The sequence below is a fragment of the Papilio machaon genome, chromosome 18 (assembly GCF_912999745.1).
Source record: "Papilio machaon chromosome 18, ilPapMach1.1, whole genome shotgun sequence".
NCBI classification, from domain to species: Eukaryota; Metazoa; Arthropoda; class Insecta; order Lepidoptera; family Papilionidae; genus Papilio; species Papilio machaon.
The window spans coordinates 1,427,241-1,452,698 of NC_060003.1; the positions used below are offsets into that span (position 1 = coordinate 1,427,241).

The 25,458-nt window shown below is 34.2% G+C and overlaps 1 protein-coding gene across 1 annotated transcript; it reads left to right on the top strand.

Moving 5' to 3' along the window:
- The first annotated feature begins 18,650 nt into the window (after positions 1-18,650).
- LOC106713295 lies at positions 18,651-25,036 on the top strand. Its single transcript, XM_045682300.1, has 2 exons — positions 18,651-18,888; positions 24,333-25,036. The coding sequence occupies exons 1-2, from the start codon at positions 18,666-18,668 to the stop codon at positions 25,034-25,036; spliced, it is 927 nt and encodes a 308-aa protein (XP_045538256.1). The 5' UTR covers positions 18,651-18,665.
- Positions 25,037-25,458: the final 422 nt, after the last annotated feature.

The window sequence follows — 25,458 nt, forward strand, 5'->3', positions numbered from 1 at the left end:
TATGTTTTTTATTCCGCGCGAACGGAGTCACGGGTGACAGCTAGTATTAAATAAAGCTTGAAACTTTACTAAAGGCTTTAAAAGATAGATATTAGGATCCAACTAAGGCTTATATTTATAGAACCTTAGTTGGATCTTCCTTCACTTAAACTTTATCAAACTAGAAAAATTATTTATTTCAGCCCAAGTTATCCAAACCTAGCAAAATTGCTAACCCAATAATATTAATCCAAGATAAACAGCCCTGCGAAAAAAGCACTTATTGCGTTCATCATAAGGTGTAAATTTATTGAAAATATCAGTAACATTAGTGACAAATGGAGATCATTGGTTGGCCGGGTTATGATTTAGATGCCTTTCTGTAAACAAATGACTACTGTTGGTATGTAAGTGCATACAATTTGTATCGGTCAGTGATTAACTGTTCTACGAGTATTTGTTTGATGAAGGTTCTATTCAGTAATAGAACCTTAAGACTTATGATGTTAACATCATAATTGTCAAATAGATTTAACATACATTGATTAGTCAGTGATTTTTTAAATAGATGGTACAATCTGCACAAAGTTAATATTTAAAAGTAAAAATGAAATTTGGCGTACGAAGCTAATGGTATTAGAAAGGGAAGCTAATCTAAGTATCAAAGTTTTTGTGAAATTTATTTAATGTAGTTGTTCACTTCCACATCGAAAAAACTATCAAACAAAGCTTCATACTATCAATTAGTTGCACGTAAAAATTAAAAAAAATATCAATTTACTCCACAATCTACAATCCATAATTTTACTCCTCTTTCCTTTCCTACCCTTTTTTATTAGGAAAGGATGAGAAGGGGAAGTGGATTTGGCGGAAGAGGGGACGCGTAGGAAGGAGAAATATCCTCTTTCTGTGGGTCCCCTTCTCCGTTGATTAAAGGTAGGCAACGCATCTGCATTTGCGGATGTCTATGGGCAACGGTCGCCACGCTATTTCGGCGTATCCACGTGGCCGTTTACTTAAAAAATAATAAAATAAAATAAGTTTTTTTTTTTTTCTTTAAAATGTTTCTCCCCTCGTCACTCCGATAACTCCGATAGCAAAAAAACCAAACAATTAGACAAACTACGTTATAGGCATATTATTAAATGTTAATGTATATGAAAAATTACTTTACAAAATTATGCGTATACAAAAGCTGTGTAACTCTACTTAATGATAAAGCATCCTGTGTCCAGTCCCGTATATTTGATTGAGAAGGGTTCGGATGTGAGGATACAAAAACAAACTCCACAGATACACTAGCGACCCCTGTACACTGTCGGCGAAACAAAACTCTTTAAGAATGAAAAATGAAATCAAGTGGACAGCGCGCACTAGTGCGACCACATTGATTAGGGACACATTTTCTTTTTAACATCGACTTTTTTAATATAAATAACTATTTCCTACTGTTTTGTAAGGTGAAAAATATTTTGCACCTTTTCATATAATTAAGTGCGACCACTGTTATAATGGTGTAAAACTGTTTAGTAATTCGCCTCCGCTTATAATGTACAAAAATTAATGAAAATTATCAAATTATAAAGAAAATTCGTATGAGAAGTATATGTAAAAAGTCCATAATAAGATACGCACTATAATACTATTGGATTCTTCTATAGATCCATACGTTTTGGTTAAGTCCTAAGTAACGGTAGCTAAATCAGCAAAGCTTGACCATCCATTTATCAGGGGCACTTAGGCGAATTTACATAAAATCACGCATGATTAATGCACGTACGTGTTGCGAGCCGCGCATTAACCAGCCCTGAATAGTGAATCTACTGGCTGTTTATTTGTACAGTAGCTGATTAATTATTTTTATTCGTAACTAGGACGTTGCGAGACAATGTTTCAGGTTTATCATCTTTTGATATACAATCTTGTCATGTATAAAGGTATATTTCCCTTTGTAAAATTAGGTTTCTACTTTTGTGTACTTAATTTATTTACTAAAGATACTTGATTTATTATCTTAGCATCTACCTGACCTTTTCCTACTCACGTGTGATCAGCGCATAAGGTTTATTAAACCTTAATGTTTACGGTCAGTTGCCAGTGTGATTTATTGATTGCATATTTTTTTACTCTTTTAGGCGGAAAGTCAATAAAGAAGAAAGAAACATAAGATTTTTTTTACTACTGTGTCTAATATAACACTAGAAAACACCGATAAAAACATTGAGTACATTAAGAATTAAGTCAATAAACATCATTGATACGAAATTCCATTCATTAAAATATTTTTTTTTCATAACTTTAAACAAATCTTTTCTACATTTCTCTATTTTAAAAACGGTATTTCAATACAAAGATGAATAATGTGTACACTTGGTAATACTCGCTGAGTTTTTTACAGAACACTCATCCATTATTTAGGTGCGGCCCAACGTAAGATTTACGGCATCCGTATGACAGCGTCGTATGAATATTTGTCATTATTTCTACGTTGTTCTATAATAATAATAAAATCTATTCATTTTAGATGTAAATGTGAAGTAGTTTAATACATTAAATAATATCTATAAGTTTGAGTAAAGACAAAATAAACAGAGATTTTCTTCTACGAGGTTATATGTAACGTGGTGTTTGTTTCACGATTTCAATAAATGGAATATTTAAATTTTGTGATTCATAACATTCTATGTTTACTTAATGTAAATGTAATATCCAAAATAACACAAAAACAACACAATTTAATAGTCCAGTCATTTGACATTATCAATTTTAGCTTTATAGTGAAGTGAGCTTAAAAACATTGATTAAAGTGAATTGAATCGATTCGGAATTCAGTATATAGAATTCAATTGTTATGAAATATTCACGTTTTTCGTTCAAACTTTTTGTAACATCCTTAGTGTTTAAAAACAAAAGAGTTCACAGCGCCACATTGTACCGACGCGACGTTCGATTGACATTTTTATAATAAACTAGCTTTTACCCGCGACTCCGTCCGCGCGGAATGAAAAATAGAAAACGGGGTAAAAATTATCCTATGTCCGTTTCCTGGTTCTAAGCTACCTGCCCACCAATTTTCAGTCAAATCGATTCAGCCGTTCTTGAGTTATAAATAGTGTAACTAACACGACTTTCTTTTATATATATAGATATGAAAAAAGAAGTTTACGTTGTTGGATTTTGAAGAATTATCAAATGTGACTTAATAAAATGGGAGTTATAAGTAAAGCTTTTACCCGCGACTCCGTCCGCGCGGAATAAAAAATAGAAAACGGGGTAAAAATTATCCTATGTCCGTTTCCTGGTTCTAAGCTACCTGCCCACCAATTTTCAGTCAAATCGATTCAGCCGTTCTTGAGTTATAAATAGTGTAACTAACACGACTTTCTTTTATATATACAGATGTAACTTTTTAAGAAGAATTAAAGGGAAAAGAGAGCGTTGTATATAATCTACAAAAGAAATATCTAAACAGAAACATATTTGTATCGTCCAAAACTCCGACTGCAGATTACCCATACTCATTGCTCTCGCCATCTCGCATATTCAAATTTGACAGTGACAAATCTCCGGTCATTTCCGGCTGCGGTTCGGATGTTCATATCATTTATATTCATTCGAGATTCTAGCTTTTGTTGCAACGATAAGTCAGCGAAAAGATGGTCGATGGTTGGGGTGGAAATTAAAAAATACATTTGACACTGGCTGATGATGTTTTGTTTTGTTTTGATGGATTTTATTATTATGAAGTTAACTTTTTAAAAACCTTTGATTAAAATTAACGATGATTCTTAACAATCTGGTAATTTTAAAACAGTGTAAACTTGAACACTGTGTTAAAATCTAGGGTGTAGAATGTTACAAAGATTTATCCACATTTTATTACATAATTTTTGATGCTTCGAAAAAAAAATTGTTAGAACTACTACTTAGGCAATTACGTTTGGATTAAAAAAACATTATGACTCACAGAACCTCTCTAAGGTCATTCACAAATATAATTACAAGAGCATCGACTACCGATTATTAAGCTAAACATTTTCACGCAACGAAACACGTAAACAATCTCAAAAGGCTACCATTACACATGAATAAAATCATAGAAAAAAATAACCAGGGAAATTTGAAGTGCTTCTCACAAACAGCCAGCATTAACGTGTTAAGCGACCCGATATGAAATCACCCTCCAAAGCCCAAACGCCCGTATGCAAATGGTCTCGTAAATTTATTGTTATAACTTCGCCGGCTAAGTGATATTCGAGTTTTCCTTATATTTATATATATATAAAGCTATGCCTTGTATATATATTTGTATATGATCATTAAGAGCTTGATTTTGCGAAGAAAATACATGACTTATAAATATGCCAACTGTCGCGGAATTAAAAAAATTTAATAAGTAGCCTATTTGTTCTTCCAGACTGTGATCTACATCTATGCCAAATTTCATCAAGATCTGTTGAGACGTTCTGGAGATACCTACAAACAAATATCCATCCATCCAAACTTTCGTATTTATAATATTAGTGAGATTGAGTCGAAAGAAATCAAGGTTACGGAAATCCCGATAGTTGTATATTCCGAGTAAGTGGCCACCTGAATTCACCGAAATGACGAAGCGACCGCTGCCCATAGACAGAGGAGGAGACGCACAAAAAGAGAACATTTCCCCTCCCTATGCATCTCCTCCTCCATAAAATCCACTTCTCTTTCCCATCCTTTTCTGTATTGTTTCACAAACGATTTCATTTAATAAAGCATTTACATTGAATAATTCGTCAAAATTATAAGAAATAAACACAAGCACTTTCTAGTATAGTTCCATAAGATGAATTAAATAGTTACCGAATGTACAATTCTAAAGGAAAACTGATTGCAGGAGTTGAGACTTTCCAGCCGTAATTAAGCTCTTTTCAACCTTAAAATGTTGAAGCTAAGGTAGAAAATAGCTTGAGTATTTAAAGCGAACTTTAGTGGAGTATTTTCTTAAAGTGAATAAATATAAAGGAGCGGAAGTTCATAAGACTTCGAGATAATTATGATTTATGATGTTATATTTAATTTTCTATTTTGTACAAACTCTATACATAAGATATATTAATAAATGGCATTTTATACGAGTAAAAGCGTCTAACATTTCACTGAAAATGTTTATTATTGTTTTTAATTATTAATTTTTTAATATTAATCTAAATCACATACAGTTGTAAGTAATACAGAGTTCTTTAACATTTTTCGACTCAAGTATATCAAAATTACGCGTAGCGGATTCTTGAGTATATTATATATACCTACTCAAATTATAAACAAATAATTAAAAACACACTGTTAAAATCTTACTATAAAATATTCAGTTTTTTCTATCTGAAATGAAATCAAAAGGTTATGTATATTTTTCAAGTACTCAGATTTAAATTATACAACGAAATATACTTCCCTGAAAATGTTCGTAACAAAAACAAAAGAAGTGACTTTGTCCTTACGGATTTAAAAATCCATTATCAATTCAATTCCTTAGAGGAAAACATAACAAACAGAAAATGGTATATCTGAAACAAATAGCGAATAAAGCGTTCGTCGCGCCATCAGAAAGGTTTGCACAATAATTTAAAGGTAATATACATGTTAATGGTATAAGAAAATATACATCTATCCTACTGCGTTTACAAGAATAAAGAAATCATTGATGTGGCAAATATCGCAGCATTCGTGTCAACTAGACATCCCGCTTTTTCTCATGAAGGAAACAGAGATGAAATATAGTGTTTTTCACATGTTTTGACAGTTGAAATTCACTGTTAAATATAACTATTATGTTCGATCGTTTAGATATTAGCTGAGTACATTATGTTCACTCACTCACTTTCCAAATAATACTTATTTCATTAACCACTTTTGTTAACAAAATCTGGAACACATTTTAAAATGATTTTACTTACACCGCTGTCGCAGCGACCGAAAGTGGGTTTTGACCTCCGATGCAAGAGATATTAAAAATATATTTTTTTCACATTTTCGACTACTAATATAAACCCTATATTGCAATTCTCGCTAGAAGAACTTTAAATTTAAAATTCGATCTTTGATAGAAAAACGTTTCGTACATTAAATAATTTTAAATATATGATCACATCTGATCTACCGCATCCATTTTTACGAATAAATATTCGTTAATTCAGAAGCCAAAACAGATCGCTGTGAAACGTGTGAGGTGGCCAGTGGCGTGTGACTAAAAGCATTGTAAATTCTGCACAACTGCCACAGTTACGTCGACTCGAGACATCGTCGCGAGATGAAAAGCTCCCCAATGTTGCGCTTTAATCGGTATTGCTAAGCTTCTTTGGATTCTGTAAAAGATTATCTAGTTATCAGCTTATATGCAGGAATGCGCGCTTAAGTATTCTCTTATCCTGAAAGATGTAAGAAAATCTATCTAAAATAAGCCGAATGTAAACCGCACGATAAAACTGTTATAAAAACGTTAACGGAAGCAATGGCATTAAATAGTAAAGCAAGTATTATAAAAGTGGCTTAAAGCGAACCATTCCTATATAAAGCGTTTTATAGTTGCCGCCACTTTAATACGGACCAATCAAAAGTTAACGCTAATGGAACGCGTCGTTACCTCAAACTTTAAGATGGAATAGAATACGAAATGACGAATAATCCACTCGTTGTATGGATTACGGCGTTTGTTAAGTTTAACAATGAAAGTTAAGATAGAGATAAGTAGAGTTTTAGACACGTTGTGACAATTTAATATTTCCATAACTAATAATACACGTAAGACCATCGTATCACCATCTCGAAGGCCGGCAACGCATTTGCGATTCCTCTGGTATTGCAGATGTCCATGGGCGTCGATGAACACTTTGGTGTTCCCGCTGCTCGTTTGCTCCCTTCTCTTATAAAAAAAAGAATCATCATCTCCCTAACCTTGTCCCACTTACGTAAGGTCGGGGCTATGGTTTCCGTCCTCCAGATCAATCTGTCTGCCGTCATCTCCATTGTCACCCCCTTCTTGATCATGTCACCTTTCACGCAATCCATCCATTTCTTCCTAGGCCTATCTCTACAGGTGTACCACCACACTCATACTTAACGTTCTCTTTGCGACATGCGATTCTTTCCTCCCTATAATACACGTAAGAATAAAAAGCAATCTATATTTATAAAAGAAAGTCGTGTTAGTTACACTATTTATAACTCAAGAACGGCTGAATCGATTTAACTGAAAATTGGTGGGCAGGTAGCTTAGAACTAGGAAACGGACATAGGATAATTTTTACCCCGTTTTCTATTTTTTATTCCGCGCGGATGGAGTCGCGGGTAAAAGGTAGTATAGTATAAAATAGTTATCGTCTTAAATAGTTTTTTGTGAAACATAAATGAAAAGAGAATTTTCTTATTAGAAGCCCACCTGTAAACGCATGTACAGGAGAGATATCATCTTTCAAATAACATAAATTTTGTGATAATGGTGGACAATACCGACATGGATAAAAAACAAAGTACGGCTTAAATAAATATGAATTAGTACAATTTTACAATCGAAAAATGTGCGAACGATTAAAATAAATTGGGAACGATCGCTCGTCGCATCGATTTTAATCACGCTAAGTGAGAATGTATTTATCACCTAAACGGGCCGAATCGAATAATGGCCGGCCGCGGTGTGGCGAATAAACATGTAAATTTGTGGGGGCATTTAACCGAAAATTTTGATTTCCAGTAAGTCCTGTGGCTATATTAGATTACGACATGATCGACGTAATGACCCGCGTTGATTGCTCACGATTTGTTTAAATTTGTGGTCGATTTTAGATGTAAACACAAATATACAGTTCGCAAGAAGGTAAATCAAATTAACATAATGTTGAATTATTAATTAACTAGTTGTCGCCTGTGACACCGTTCGCGTGGAATTATAAACAAAACCTAATTAGTAATCTATGTGTTTTCCAGACAATTTTCTACATCTATGTCAAATTTTATAGAGATTCGTTGAGCCGTTCTGCGGATACCTTCTTACATCCATCCATACATCCAAACATTCGCATTTATGTTATTAGTAAGATGGTTAAGGTCGCAGCAATAACTATGAAATAGTTATTTACTCTACTCCCCACTTTCCTACAACTAACAGTCCATAGAAAAGTCAAAGATTCGAATAACACCTCAAGAAATACATACAAACCTATGAAAATTAAATCAAATTTCAATTTTACACTCAAGTTAACGCATATGCATAACAACAGAAGGTACAATGCAAACGTCACTAAAACAGATATACTAAATATACACATCAAAAAAGTCTAAGCAACACATATAAATTTCAATTTTACAATGTGTTTTCGCATTAAATCCTTAGTATTTTCGTACTTTTATTATTTATTAATGCTTTTTTAATATTAAACAACAATTTATTTTTTTTATTTACTTTTTAATAATCTTAATAACCAATAATTACGAGTAAGGAATGTTTGTACGTAGTACAAAGTAAGGTGCCTAATCAACTAAACTTAAAGTAAAATTAAATGGTTGTACAAAAATTGCATAAATTAAGACAAAGTGTGGTCTCCTCTGTTATGGAGAACTTGCTGGCACCGATTATTCATGGAATCGATGAGACTGTTAATGTGATCCTACGGTAATTGCTCCCAATGAAATTTTAGTAAGTCCATCAGTTGTTGGGTTGTTGTCACTCCATCCAAGTCATTTAAAACACGTCTCTGGAGCATGTCCCGTGCATGCTCGATGGGGTTGAGGTCTGGCGATTGTGCAGGCCAAGGCAATACCAGGAAGTTTTCCCTTGCCAAGTACTCCCGTGTGTGCAAAGCTGTATGCGAACGCGCATTGTCATGCATCAAGGTGAAATCGAAGCCAAGCGCTTGTGCGAATGGATGGACATAAGGTCTTAGAACATCCTCAACGTAATTTACAGCGTTCATGTTACCATTTACAAAAACGAGCTCTGTTCGTATGTTCTTCATAATACCCGCCCATACCATAACTGTTAAGTCGTTGTATGGATGCACTTCCTGAAGCCACCTAAGTCTTTCAGTATTTCCAGGACAACGGTACACTCTTACCCTTCTAGTATCAGGCTAGAACCCAAATCGAGACTCATCGCAAAATAAAATTTTATCCCATTGTTTCCGGGTCCATATAATGTGTTGCCTAAACCATTCATTTCGACGAGCGCGATTCCCGTGACGTATCGGTGGGCACCTAATTGGCCGTCGTGCTCGTAGGCCATACTCATGCAATCGATTTCACACAATTTGGCAGCTAACAACTACACTACTTGAATTTTGTAGCCTCAAACCTATCTCTCGGGCGGTTAACATCGGCTGGCGTCTTTCAGTCAGTTGTATGTATCGATCTTTTCGTGTTGTTGTACACCTTCCTTGACCTGGGTGCTGCTCAGCAGGATCTCCCGTGTTAGTTTAACGCTGATGAACACGGCAAATAACGCTTCTGTTGACACCAAAATACCGAGATACCTGAGATTGAGTTCTTCCCGCTTGCAACATCCCTACAGCTCTCTGCATTTCATCTGCGTTCAAATGACGTCGCTCCATAACGTAAAAAATGTCTCAAAATTCAAATTTGTTCAAAACTTTTTTTAATTATTGTTTTAACCTAAAAATTGATACCGAATACTAAATTTTAATAAGCAAAGAAAACGCTGTAAAATTCGAACAAATGCATTCGCTTTTGAATTTGTGAAAAAAAAACAAATGATACTCGATTTTTTTTCATAACCAGCCAGTATGTCCTATAGATCAAAAAAGTTTACATAAGTATTACCTACTTGGTAAAAAATGATAAAATAATTGATTAATAACTTGAAATAGTGTGTGTTGCTTAGACTTTTTTGATGTGTGTATAATGAGATATATCTACTATAATTAAATAGATTAGTGCCACTGATCGCTAGCAATTTAATCGGAATGCCTGTGACGTCACACGCACAGACAGACACGTGTGTAATTAGCGAGGACATCTGTGACGGAGACGCATCACTGAACTGAAAAGGTGCTGTTAAATGCACAAAGTAACTAATTGATTGCATTCTTCGGGTACAATAAGTACAGCTTACGTTTGTAATTGAAAACCAAATTATCTTACCTTAAATAAACACTTCAGTTCTCTTTAAGTCTCTACCTACCCCTCTGGATTACTGGTTGTTATAGTTAACTGGAACGATTTGATTCCTTTTGTTTAACAGCAAGAATGTTTTTCCTGCTTCGTCGGATTCTTCAAATGAAGTTATCCTTTTTTTTTTATATTACAAGGTGGCAAACGAGCAAGCGGCAACATGAATTCGCCGAAATGGCGAAGCGACCGTTAACCTTCCTATGCACCTCCTCCTCCATCAAATCCACCTCTCCTTCTCATCCTTTCCTTATAAGAAAAGATATCCTTAATTACTTTTAAAATAACATTATTAGTACTACATTTTTATTTTGCTATACATCAAAAGTCTTTCTTTTAACTGTAATCGGCTAAAACACTACATAATTCCCACAATAATTAATTAATAAGGAATTAATTAAATTGATAATTTCATCAGTATTCCTACATATCATTAGCAATAAAGCGTCACGTGTTACAATCGTATCCTATCTCATTACTACGTCAAATTGTACATATCCTTGCACAGACATGTACATTGTACACGACTGTACACAATTTATGTACAATCGCAAAGTAAATGGTCGTGTAATAACTCTCGGGTATCAATTGAATTATCAATGGAATGATATTCGTGTAATTGGATTGATTTAGGATTGAGATGACGTTTCATCGTATTTCTTAACAGAACGTTAATTAGTCATAATTAATTTCATTGTTATTGCATTTGTTATGGTAATTAATTAATTGTAATTGTTGTGTTGTTATGTTAAATACGGTGATTATTGTTATTTATTGGTTTGATATAATTGTAAATTAATAGTAGTTACAGGTTTGTTAATCTGTGCATGTCTCACCTAGAATGTCTACTCTTTATATTTTTTTTTGACTTTTTTATATCATAAGGTGGCAAACGAGCAAGCAGCCACATGAATACGTCCAAGAGTTTAATCGACCGCTACCTATAGACATCAGCAATTGCAGATGTGCTGCCTACCTTTAATCGACAGCGGAGGGAACCCACAGTATGAGGATATACCCACTTCCTATGCGTCCAGTCAAATCCAATTCCCCTTCCCATCTCTTCCTTATAAGAAAAGGATGGGAAGGGAAAGACTCTTTCACAATATTAATGACAACAATATGTTTTGTATAAACATATCGGCAGTGGAATCCCACGCTTAATATGATCATCTATATTATAAATATTTTTTTTTTCAATTGTTACGTGGGACAACATATAAAAAGTTGTTAATTCAATATTGTAATCATACTCTTCTCTTCCGTGTTGCTTTAAATCTCTACTCCATTTTGGTAAAGCACAGAGAAAAATCCGACACTAACACAATTTTCTCTACCATAATTAATCCACCAAATCCTCTATAAAAGTAGATTAACAGACGTCCACTCGGACAAATTGTGTATTAATATTTTATGTAGCATTTCACACCGTCGGCCCATGGGCCAGGCCCATAAAACTGTCATCGCGGCAAGACAAAGTGCTGGTCGCTTCTTATGGGTGATTTAGTTGGGGATTATGGGATATTGAGGCTTGCGAATGTACTGAACCAGACTGTTGCAATCTCAACTAAGTTGATTAAATATTAATATTGTAATAAACAATGCATTTGTATAATTGATAAGTAATTTATTACATGTCTTTTATATCTTCGTGCTTAATCTTCTAGTTTAAAATGTAATGTGAACAATTTTGTCCTATCAATTTTTACAATTCATTTCTCCAACCATAATTTTCGAATACACCATAGATACAATATGTTTTGTTTTTTAAAATCTCACTCTACATATTTTGAGGTTAATCTCTAAGGCAGAAAACGTTAGATGGTGTTGCTATTGGAAATAAAAAATAAAATACAGTTATGTAACTAAATTATTAACCACGTAATAAATAAATGCTAAATGAAGAAAAATACAGTTGAGTAAAATTAACACACACACATAAGTCACGCCTGTAACCCAGAGGGGTAGGCAGAGATCACGGACCTCTATTTGGTGTGGCGACATGAATCTCCTTACACTTACTTATCTTACTACATTCATATCTATACTAGAAACATCGGAAGTTCGCTTTGTATAACTCCCCTAGCATACGGAATGTATAGGTAGATGCGTTAGGTGACGCTGACCACCCGCCGCGGGCAACGAACCTAATTAAATGTCCATCTGTCTGTATCCTGACTATTGTCTACACTGTACTATTAGTTAAATAACAACTAACTACAACTAGTTCTAATTAGAATCGTTACACGAGTAAACTTAATAAACGCCGACTGAAAAGTTAATCAACAATAAATTTGAAATTAATTGTTTTATAAATTAACTAGCTGTCGCTTGCGACTCTGTCCGTGCAGATTTGAAAATATAAAGATAGGTAGCCTATGTGTTCTTCCAGACTATGTTCTACATCTGTGCCAAATTTAATCAAGATCCGTTGAGCCGTTCCGGAGATACCTTCAAACAAATATCCATCCATCCATTTAAACATTCGCATCTATAATATTAGTAAGATTTCAGCTCCTTAAACATTACGATCAAAATTATACTAATTTGTAATCGTCTCGTAGCTTTAATAAGTGTCTTTCGCTGCGATATAATCACGTTAGAAAAAGGCAGCTCTTTAGAATGTATCACAATAGTAGAAAAAAATCTTACTTATATAATCTTAATATTATAAATGCGAATGTTTACATGAATGGATGTTTGTTTAAAGATATCTCCGGAACAGCTCAACTGATCTCGATGAAATTTGGCACAGATGTAGAGCATAGTCTGGAAGAACATATAGACTACTAACAAAGTTTTTTTTTTTAATTTCACGCGGAGTCGAAGGTGACAGCTAGTATTAATATAACATTGAAAAGGCCAAGCTAGATCTATATTAATAAAGCAAATCAAAAGACGTGACAAGTGACGTATTAATTCCATTTAATAAAAGCAATCCTATCTTTTCTGTAAATTCTTATGTATTATGACCTTTGTCCTAACCCTTAGGGCAGTTCAACAACATTGAATTTCAATTTGTAGATCAAACGGCTCGAAATTATCAAACGCACCTTACCTATCACATGTCACCATTTCATACACGGAAACCGCATTCTATGTCTATTGTGTACCGGTTTATTCCCCTTACATCTGGCTCAAACTGGTTTATAACCAGCATAAATTGATCCACACTGGTGTTAAGCGGGACGGAATTTATCGTCACCGATAAATGAAACGATGCAGGTCTAGATAACTTGGTCAGATAATTGTAGCCTCTAGCTAAATGGACAACGCTTGCTGAAATTCTGAAAGGCTAAAGGCCGTCTTTGTTTTGTGCAGACGTACGACCAAAACAGCTTTAATATAGACGTATGATATGGAAGGGATTACCTGGTCCGTTTGACGCGGGTGGCCGAGGAATTTTGTCTTTGTTTGCGAGAACGTGATTTGATTAAAATCTTGATTGTGCAGTTGAATTTTAGATGTCTCTATATATTCATATTTTAATAACTGGAAAGTTAATCAAGTTTGCGTCGGACATTATTGTGAAACGTTGTCTGCATTATTTTATAAGGATCGTGTTGTCTTTGAAGACAATCCTAAATAATGGAAACAATTTTGAAATAAAGATACTGTTATGAAATATATTTCTTGTTAATGTTACTCATAAAATGTTTTTTTTTTTTTATAGTAATAACAAATTATTAAGTATCTTATTATAATAAATACGTTTCCTTTCCTTTGTCTTCTAAATAATAATTCAAGAAAGTTATTACAAAACAATTATAAGTCAACGAAACTAAGTTCAGTAATCCATGTTGCGTACATTGTACGAATCTGGAGGTCGATTTGCATCCGAAAGCAGTTACCGCGGCCGTTATTGAAATTTTATGTGAGTTTGATTATTATTCAGTAGACCGCTATTAGAATAGTGGACAAGGGCTTACTGGATTACATAGTATGGAAAGAGATTCTGTTGCAATACAATTGTTTACTATTTAAAAAAATATATATATTTGGCAGATACGATGGTTTAGGCGGTTAATAGTTCTTATTTTGAATTTTATTTTTTGCATCACTTTTTTCCACCATACAAAGAGTGCTAAAAGTTTCTCTTTTAAGTACACGGTTATATAAATTGCAGCTTTTAGAAAAGTAGAAGGCTGATAAGTCGACAAAATCTAATCTTACCAATGTTATGATTATATAAAATTATAAAGGTTTCTCTTTTGAAATTGGGATAACTTTTGAATATGGTTTACGTAACATCAAGTAGTTGGTTTTTCCAGTCAACATAAATGAATCTTACCAATGTTATCCATACTTAGTTAGCTCATCTTGAGTGAATAGTCATCGATGAGTTATGTAATGGAAACCTGGTAATTGCTCTCAAAGTGGCAACGTAGATAATTTATGCAGCGTGAATTATGTAACGCGCGGATGTACGCACGACTTGAAATTATGCACATTCGCGACAACCCTTAATAAATTACCAATATAATTATATATCTATGCACATCGTAACATAGTTTAATGCTTCAATAAATGCAGCACTAAGGGAGACTTTTAGTGTTCATATCTCATACACAACCAAGGGAGGCAATTTAAATAGTTGAAAAAGTAATTTAATAATAATTACCAAAGCATTTTCCGATTTATTATTTCTAACACTTAAGCTGCACTTAGGGATTCCCTTAGTCATAATTATAGGACTTTGAGTATATCAATAACGCGAGAAATATATTATGACGTAGTCATTCAATTTAGGTTCTTTCAAGAGTGTAATATTAAAGACAGATTTTTCGATCTTCTAGTATTGTTCTTTACCTATCATAAGTCTGCTTATTAAAAAAGCTTACAATTAAAATTTACAAAGCTAGCACATTTTTTTCATTGTTATAAATGTGTAAAACAAAACAGAAGCTGTGTTATATTTAGCCTAATGTTAAAAAAACAATGCAAATAATTGCCATCTAATTATCTTACCTTCAAATAGGCTCAGATTTTCCCTTACCGATGTTGATGTTGAATCTTAATGAGCCATGAGGGTGTAATGTTACAATTTAATTGGCCAGCTTACTTTGACTGATGCTTGTTTTTTAAAGCTCCAAAGAACTGACAGTTCAGAAATCCAATAGATAAGAGAAGTAATTGCGGACGTTTTTTAACGATGCAATCTGATTTTTCTTCGCCACCATTCTCGACGCAATCTAAAAAGAGATGTTGATTCAAAGTATTTTAGTTCTTACTGTATTGGAGATATGGTTGAAATTTCTGAATGTATTTTTTGTGCTAGGATAACCAGAGAAATTTTCAACGTAGGTGGACATCTATCAGGATGGACAAGCATTTTGTAGAATAGGAAATCGGACGTTGGTCCGAACGTTTTCTATGTGGAAGATTTACGTCGAAATAATAGCAAAGTTAGGTAAGTTCCGAGGTGAAAAAGATAGTGGTTTCCTTTGATTCGATCTAAGCGAATGCAGACATAATTTTCCAGACCAATTTATACACAAAGAAAAGAACTACCTTTCAAATTCTTGTCCAATTTAAACTTCCCTTTTGTTGTAAAAACGGACGATAAGTTCACCAAGGCTTAGCTCATGGCGTATTATGAAAAGTTCTAGCATATTAAATATAAAGTTTATGTGGATGGAAATCCTTTCCTAGTTCTAGAAATTGTAGGTCAAAAACAATCACTAGAATGTAAAACTGCAATTACATATTTACACAAAACATTCCAATAAACCTCATCATCATCATCATCACCCTGCCCTTATCCCTATGGAGGGTCGGCACAGTATGTATTACTCCTCCATACATCTCTATCAGCCGTCATATCTGAATTTACCCCCTTCTTACGCATATCTTCTTTTACACAATCTATTCATACTTTCTTTGGTCTTTCTCTACCTTTTTAGCCATCCACATTCAATCTCATTACTTTTTTGTTTGTCTAAAACATTCCAATAAACCTATTTTGATTTATTATACTTAAAATCTAGGTGTCGCTCGCGACTCCGTCCGCGCGCAGTTAATAAAAACTTAATAGGGGTATGAAACATAGATGTTGGCCGATTCTCAGACCTACTCAATATGCTCACAAAATTTCATGAGAATCGGTCAAGCCGTTTCGGAGGAGTACGGGAACGAACATTGTGACACGAGAATTTTTTGATATAAGATATTGTAGTCATAGAATTAACTTTCATACTTGGGCTATTATTATATCTTTCATTTATTTTACTGGGTATATTTTATATCAGAGATGTATGTAGTAACGATAATACGAACCAGTCTCAAAACTTTGACCATTACCGTTAAGCTATGAACACACGGCGGTGACGTCATTAATCTTGCCAGATGTATGTAAATCTCGGTCCGATACATCGTCGGTCAGACGCGGTGACTGCCATCTATTATCCAACGTCCGTGGCTCGACGCTCATTTGTGATTTGCTTGTTTTTAAACATTATTCACAACTGTTTATTTTTGTTTCTCCGTTTGACAAATTGCACTTTTTTGATTGAAATTACAGATATATTTATTTCGAAATTAATAGCTTAGTTGAAATTTCTCGGTGACGTTACTGGAGTTTAGACGTATTAACAGTTTTTAATCTTACTTAATTTTATAAATACAAATGTTTAGATGGATGGATGGATGGATCTCGATTAAATTTGGCAAAGATGTAGAACATAGTCTGGAAGAACACATAGGCTACTAAGTTTTTTTTTTTTCAATTCGCACGAACGGAGTCGCGGACGACAGCTAGTAAATATTTTAAATACAAATGTTTAGATGGATGTTTGTTTCAAAGTATCTCCAGATTGGTTGAACGGATCTTGATGAAATTTAGCACAGATTTAGTACATAGTGTGGAAGAACACATAGGCTACTTATTAAGTTTTCTTTTAATTCCGCCCAGACGGAATCGCGGGCGACAGCTAGTTATTTTATAAAAATGTCTAACGAAATTTTAAAATAACATACACATCTACAAAATGTACAAACATTTATATTAGCAACCATATCGATTCTGTCATTACTCCCAACGCCTACGGCGATTCGAATACCGTACTTGCAAGGGTGACTATCGTCAGTATATTGAGCTAATATTGCTCTTGGATAATCCAATTAGACATCCACTGGTATCGACTGCCTCCTTTGATGTAAGCCTATTGAAGATTCTCTTTCTAGACAATGCATGCAACTGTCTGCATCAAATCGTATTGAAATCACGTATGGTTTGTGATTTCTAGCAACTAATGTTATGACGAATGCTAAATCGCCTGTCCTAAGTTTATTTACGTAAAATTGTAATCCTTTCCTCGGCGTAAAAATAAATATTCGGAAATAATTATAACAATAATCGTTTTGTTTAAACAAAAAAATAAGTCATTAGAGAATCAGTTTTCCTAATTCAATCTATATTAGAGCTCGCTAAATGAAAATCATAATTACATATGCCTCAGAACATAGATTAAAAAGTCTTCGAGTATTTTTTTTGCGCCCAAAAACTATTTTATTAATTCCATTTAACTAGAATTTTCTCACGATAACAGCAAAGCAAATAATTATATGCAATTCAATTTAAAAACTGATAAACGACAAAAATCCACTCATGTATGAATGCGCGTGTCGAAATCATTGTGATAGAAAAAAAACATCCCTCTATATTTATGCAATTATCGTCCTTCAATACATTTAAAATATATGAGATTATGTTCTAAAATTGCTTAAGTATTTGAATTAAAATTTAAACTGTAGGGCGTGAGAGTTATAAGTCAACGGTTTAGATATTGTTAGTACTGGTGTTTAATGGTTTTAACAACACTCAATTGATCACGCATGACGTCATCATCATAGGGAAGTGTCCATAAATTAAGTTTAAACATGGGAAATATTGTTAAACACGTGTTGACCGTTTAAAATGATATCTGAAGATGTTTTGTCATAATGTTTAGTGTAAGTACTCGAACTATATAATTTAATTTGTATTGTGACATTGATTTTACACTAAACTATATTATATGTATCGTCCATTAAACGACAGACAAGCGGATCATCAAGTAGCATTTGAGTTGATAATTTTAACAAACTTAGTGTGAGAACTTCTCACTGACTACTAACGTAAAATTATAGTGCAATAAAAAAAATCGATTGGGTCAACCGGTTGTGACTATTGGTTCTTCTTTTTCTTGTGCGTCTCTACCATTGGAGGTTGGCAGTCAGCTTAGCGAATGACTTCCTATCTTGCGCCAAGCGAAACAGGTCTTCAACGCTGGCAATGTGATTCACTTCCTAGTGTTCCTCAGCCAAGACTTCTTTCTACGTTTTGTTCCTTTTATTATTGGTTGACAAAATAAAGTTAAGAAAGGTTAGAAAAAAAGCTTTAACAATCAATGAAAGGAAAATCAAACTTACATCTGTCAGCGGTTGCTATGATAACTTGTTTTGTTAATTTTCTTAAAAGTAAATATATTAGAAAATTATTAAATAACATAGTATTTGTATATGTGTATATTTTTATCGAATAACGAATAATGGATTGCCAAAAGTGTAAGAAAGTTTTGTCAAAAAAAGGGTCACATTTCCAATGTCAGGGACAGTGTAAGGGTACGTTTCATAGAAGTTGTGTAAAGGGTCTAGCAGCTGATTTAAAAGCTGGGATAAGCCGTATCTACTGCAACAACTGTACTGATGAGGATGACTCAGTAAACGATGATCAAGAAGATGACGCCCGATATCATGACAAGATACTAAAAGATAGGAAAACAGGAATGAGAATTTAATCAATATTGTAAAAGAAATAGGTAGAACAGTTGGCGAAAATGTGGACAATGGCAACATCTTGAAATGCACCAGAATCGCTAAAATGAACAAAGATAGCAATCGGCCGCGGACGGTTTTAGTGAAATTTGCGTCACCCCTATTGAGAGATAAATTCTTAGGAAGGGTTATCAATTTCAATAAAGCCAACCCTTTAAATAAACTGAATACTTCACATATAAGAATAGGAGGTGAAAAAAAACCAATATATATATGTGATCATCTTACTCCGGAAGCCAAATCGCTACACGCATCTGTTCGACGTTTTGCTAAAGAAAATTCCTACCAATTCGTCTGGTCGAGAAACAATAATATTTATATAAGAAAAGAGCCGCACAGTGATGTCAAACTCATCAAAAACTTAGAGTGTCTTAATGAACTTATTTAAACTTTTTACTTTGTGTTTCCTTTTTCGATTATTGGTTTAATTTTTCTTGTGTGTGTGTGTTTAGTGCAAATCTCTCACTTTACATAATTTAAAAATATTTTTAACGTACCGAATTTGTAATTGATGCATGACATCAGTGTTTTTTATCAAAATATTAGAGGTATAAAAACAAAAACTCATGAGGTGTATAGGTCTATTTTAAATTCTGATTTTGATGTGATTGTGTTAACTGAAACTTGGCTAGATGAAAGCATATACAATAATGAATTCGTAGATGATCGCTATGTAGTATATAGACGTGATAGGGGAACATCTATCTTACATACTAAACGAGAAGGAGGAGGAGTTTTGGTAGCAGTGTCTAAAAAATTTAAAAGTTATAGATTAAGAAATTGGGAAAGTGAATACGAGGATGTTTGGATCAATATTGAGTTAACAAGTAGGCTTAGTCTATCATTATGCGGAGTTTATTTGCCATCCCCTTTAACTTACGAATGTCTGGAAAGTTTTTGTGATAATGTTTCCAATGTTGCTCAGGAGCAAAGGAACACAATTATAATAGGAGATTTTAATTTACCTAATATTAAATGGAGTCAAAATAGTGAAGTTAATTATCTAAATCCTATCAACTATCAAAGCCGCACAGGAGATTATTTTATAGATTTTATATCTGAAAACAGATTTAACCAATTTAATCACGTACTAAATTCATTTAACAGAATATTAGACTTAATATTAATAAATAATGAAAGCGAGTTAGTAGCTAGCGAAGTAATTGAGAGTTCTTATTCTTTGAGCTTAGTGGATCGCCACCATCCTACTATTGAATTTAAAATTGATTATTATGAAGCTTCTTTTTTGAAATCAAATGAGATACAAAAAATGAATTTCCATAACGCCGATTACAACGTTATTTGCCAAGAGATTGATAATATCTCTTGGCCAAATCTATTTTCTGAATGTAATAATATCGATGAAATGACAGAATGCTTTTATGATAAGTTACGCGGAATAATAAACTCTAATGTACGGAAATGTAAGAGAAAAGTCGACCATTATCCACATTGGTATTCCAGAGACTTAATTAAAAGATTAAAAGAGAAAAATAGGTACAGAGTTCTATACAAAAAATATAAAAACCCGCTAGACGAAATATCTTTTAAATTACTACGTAAAAGATGTAAAAATTTAATTGCAGCTTGCTATAATAATTATATAAAAAATATAGAAAAGAATATTGTTTCAAATCCAAAATATTTCTGGTCTTACATAAAACAAGTGCGAAATAACAGGAGTGAATACCCCTCCTGTATGAATTATAACGGACAAAATTTTTCCGTGGGTCAAGATATATGTAATAGCTTTGCTGATTATTTTTCCAGTATGTATAAAAATCACTCTAATACAGCTTACCAAAACAGCCCTTGCAAAGATATACATCAGTCAGTGTTATCAGACATTTCTATTAGTTTGGGTGAAATTGAATCAAAGTTGAGAAACATTGATAGCACTAAAGGATCTGGTCCCGATAATATTCCATCGATTTTTGTTAAAAAATGTGCCAAAGCTTTAGCAGTGCCTTTATGTTACTTATATAACACCTCTTTGAAGGAAGGGCACTTTCCATCTGTCTGGAAGGAGGCGAAAGTGGTTCCTGTTTTCAAAAAGGGGGATAAAACTGACAGTACTAAGTATAGGCCTGTCTCATTACTATCCATATTTTCTAAACTATTCGAAGCAGTTGTTTGCCCTTTTATCAATTGGCATTTAAATTCTTTTTTAACGGATAAGCAACACGGTTTTCTGAAAGGAAAGTCGACTGTCTCGAACCTTTGTGAGTTTATTGATAAAATAAGCGTATCTATAGACAACAGAGAGCAAGTAGATGCGATCTATACGGACTTTTCCAGGGCGTTTGATATTGTGGACCCATCAATTTTAATTAAAAAACTAGAGCGATATGGTTTCCACGGTAACTTATTAAATTGGCTAACTTCTTACCTAAAGAACAGAAAGTTCAGAGTAGTTATAAATGGATTCCAGTCTGATGAAGTTAATATTCATTCCGGAGTACCGCAGGGATCGCATTTAGGACCTATTTTATTTAATATCTATATCAATGACATAGTAGATTGTTTTCAAAATAGTGACGTACTTCTTTACGCGGATGATTTAAAAATTTTCAAGGAAATAAAAACTGCTGCTGACGGAAATTTACTTCAAAAGGATATAAATAGATTAGTAGATTGGTGCAACCTTAACAAAATGACTCTAAATCAAGATAAATGCTATCAAATTTCATTCAACAAAAAAATTCATCCCCTTGAGTTAGATTATAAAATTAACCAAAATAGTATACAAAAGACAACTTTAATTCGTGATTTAGGCATTTTAATTGACAGTAAATTAAGCTTTGGTACTCATATTGATCATATTATTAAGAAGGGTCTAAAATTTCTTGGGCTTATCAAGCGAGTAACCAAAGATTTTAAAAACACACAAACCAATATAATCCTTTTCAACGCGTTCATTCTTAGTACTATGGAATACTGTTCGGCAGTCTGGAGTCCGCATTATAAGACGTACATAAACAGAATAGAGAGGGTTCAGAAAAAATTCATTAGACACATAACTTTTAAAGATAAACTATTAAATAAGCTACCTACGTACAAGGAAAGACTGAGTCACTACAAAATGTTGTCTTTAGAGAACCGTAGAACACTACTAGATATAAAATTATTGCATAGCATTGTCAACAACAAAACACGCTCTTCTAATCTTGTTAGTAAAATCTCTTATATAGTTCCGAAACCATATTCTAGACTAAAAAATTATAAATTGTTCAATACTAGACTATCCAAAAGCAATACTGGAGTATCAGCACCACTTAATCGTATATCACACAATCATAACAAAATTTATAAGCAATCCAACATTGACATCTTTAAAGACTCAAGTGTAATTATAAAAAATAAAATTAAAGATTATTTTCTCAATTTAGATCAATCACCTTAAGAGTTTTTTAGGTTATTTATCTTATTTACTCATTTACTATGTTAAAGTTTTCTGTTTTTCTGTCTGTTTTTGTATTATAATTTTGTTAAAATGTTGTGTTAGCCTTTAAGTGTATTACATGACAAAATGTACTTTGATATAAACATTTTTTATTAGATTGTCATCTTTCATGTAATATGTTGGCTTCCTAAAATAAATAAATAAATAAATAAATATGAAGGGGCAGGAGGGCCTTCATCAGAAATCATATTGTGCGAGTATAAAAGCGGGTATGTCGGCAGGTGGGCGTGAACAGATCACGAGTCCTTGTTGCAATCGCAGTTGTTTAATAAGGGTTAAGTAACCAAAAATACACAGTGAATGAACACTGTAGTGTCTAACCAACGCGACATTAACTTAATTAAGCGGCAGATTTAATTTGTTAATTAGATGCTAAGCGATTCGTCGCAAACGTGGTGCGCGGGCGCCGTCTCGAACAACACTGTTCAATGGCCGCCCTCACAACCATCGACAGTGACGCTTCGCTTGGCTGAAAAAGTCAACCAGTCATTTGACTTTGGCGGATACGCCGACACGGCCGGACTGACATTCGACCGTCCTCGGGCGATTCTCTGAAACAATGAACTGCAGTTGTACCTATTCCGTTCGGCATCCTGACGGACTACTCATTACAATCCTCATATGACACTTAAGACTTAAGGCGAGCGTCTCGTAACAATTAAGTCAGATGACACAGCCTTGTCACTAAACAGCATGTAGGTTAACTGTTCACAATCTGTACTATTGGACAGGTCAACCCTTTGGTGGATGTGACCCGGACGACAACATTCGTCTAACCACAATCTGCAGGGCATCCTGAACAAGTCGACCAACTTAAAGGGCTCTAACTCGGACGACAATAATCGTCTTACCACAATCTGCAAGGCATCCAGAACAAGTCGACCAACGTAAAAGGCTCTAACTCGGACGACAATAATCGTCTTACCACAATCTGCAAGGCATCCAGAACAAGTCGACCAACTTAAAGGGCTCTAACTCGGACGACAATAATCGTCTTACCACAATCTGCAAGGCATCCAGAACAAGTCATCCAACATAAATGGCTCTGACTCGGACGACAATTTTCGTCTTACCACAACCAAAACATCTCTTATCTGAACTAGAACTTTGCGGTTCATTCTTAATTGTCATGAATGGTTTACGATTATCAGGTTTAACATTAAATTAGGTTTAGTATAGTTGGCTAAGAACGAAACTACACGACGGCGACGCTGCGAAGAACGGTTACGAGCACGATCACGACCTCGCGTTCTATCACTACCTAATCTCGGATAATGTTTTCGACTATGCACCGAAGATCGTTCACTATCACTATCACTAGACGTAGACGTATCTCTATTACGACCTGCACGACGCCTCCTCATGCGAGACTCGTTTGTTCGCAGAGGTGGAGTACCTTCCGACCTGCTACGCGATCTAAACCGGTTACGCATCCCGAGCAAATTTTAATTAAAAACGCAAGAGATTCGATTAACGGCCGTTTGTTCTTTTTCACCCTCTTATGAAGTAATTTGGAAAGCAGATAGTGGGCTGAAAGGCTTATCCCACTTCTGATGAAGGGGCAGGAGGGCCTTCATCAGAAATCATATTGTGCGAGTATAAAAGCGGGTATGTCGGCAGGTGGGCGTGAACAGATCACGAGTCCTTGTTGCAATCGCAGTTGTTTAATAAGGGTTAAGTAACCAAAAATACACAGTGAATGAACACTGTAGTGTCTAACCAACGCGACATTAACTTAATTAAGCGGCAGATTTAATTTGTTAATTAGATGCTAAGCGATTCGTCGCAAACGTGGTGCGCGGGCGCCGTCTCGAACAACACTGTTCAATGGCCGCCCTCACAACCATCGACAGTGACGCTTCGCTTGGCTGAAAAAGTCAACCAGTCATTTGACTTTGGCGGATACGCCGACAAATAAATATCCAGAAAAACGTAAATATTATTCCTTGCCTAATAAAACAGTTGGAATGTATAAAAAATAGCATGTGTTTACTTTCTGAAAAATATGACACGTTGTTAGCTGAGCACGAAAAATCAAAGGACAAAATACGCAAACTTGAAAAGACAGTGGAAAACATAAACAATAAGTGCGTTTATGTGGAAAAGTGCAATACTGCATTAGAACAAAAGCTACATGACTATGAGCAATTAACTCGCAAGCAGAATATCGAAATTGTAGGTCTTGAAGCAATGCCAGACGAAAATGTTACAGAAATTGTTAGTAAGCTAGGGAAGATGATCAATGTCAGTGATGATAATATTGAATGGGTGAGACGGAATCAACCACGAAAACAAGGTATTAGTTCTGCATCCATAATAGTCGGGTTTAAAGCATCGGGAACCAAATCACGCGACGCGTGGCTAGCAGAAAGACACAAGCTAAGTGATATAACAAGCGACAAGATAACTGGCGGCATAAAAAAGAGTAAAGTCTACATCAATGAGGACCTCACTAAATCAACCCGGACTTTATTATGGTTTACTAAGAAGGTGCTACGGCACCACTACAAATATATTTGGGTGTCTAATGGGAAGATTTTGGTTAAGAAGATGGATGGCAATAAAACATCCTGGGTGAGATCTGAAAAAGATATATTTGATCTTCTCAAAAAGAAAGATTAGAAATCTATTTTCTTAATGTTTTCCTTAAGTTTCTACTTTGTTTACTATGATAATGAAAATTCCCGATCTTAGATAATATCATTACTATTACTGACAATGAAAGAATAAACACTGTTGAAGTAGGAAATCTAAATGCATGGGTGAAAAAGCTCAAATATAAATATGATTTTTGTATTTTGCACATAAATATTAGATCTCTAAAAAAGAACTTTCATGAATTAATTGTCACCTTATATTGTAACTTAAGCAACATCGATGTTATTGTAATAACTGAGCCAAATATTAATTTCTCTATGATTAACTTGTATACGATTAAGGGATTCAATATACATAGTTTTACACGTACAGATCGAACGGGAGGGGGTGTTTTGGTTTATACGCGAGTGTCGTGGCCGGCTCGAGTGATTGAGACAGAACATACT

What these genes read in the sequence shown, in the direction of transcription:
- LOC106713295 (XM_045682300.1), top strand. Translation starts at nt 18,666, where the DNA reads ATGGATTGCCAAAAGTGTAAGAAAGTTTTGTCAAAAAAAGGGTCACAT. An exon ending in TCATGACAAGATACTAAAAG is followed by an intron (nt 18,889 to 24,332) that starts ATAGGAAAACAG and finishes GCCGACAAATAA; the next exon opens with ATATCCAGAAAAACGTAAAT.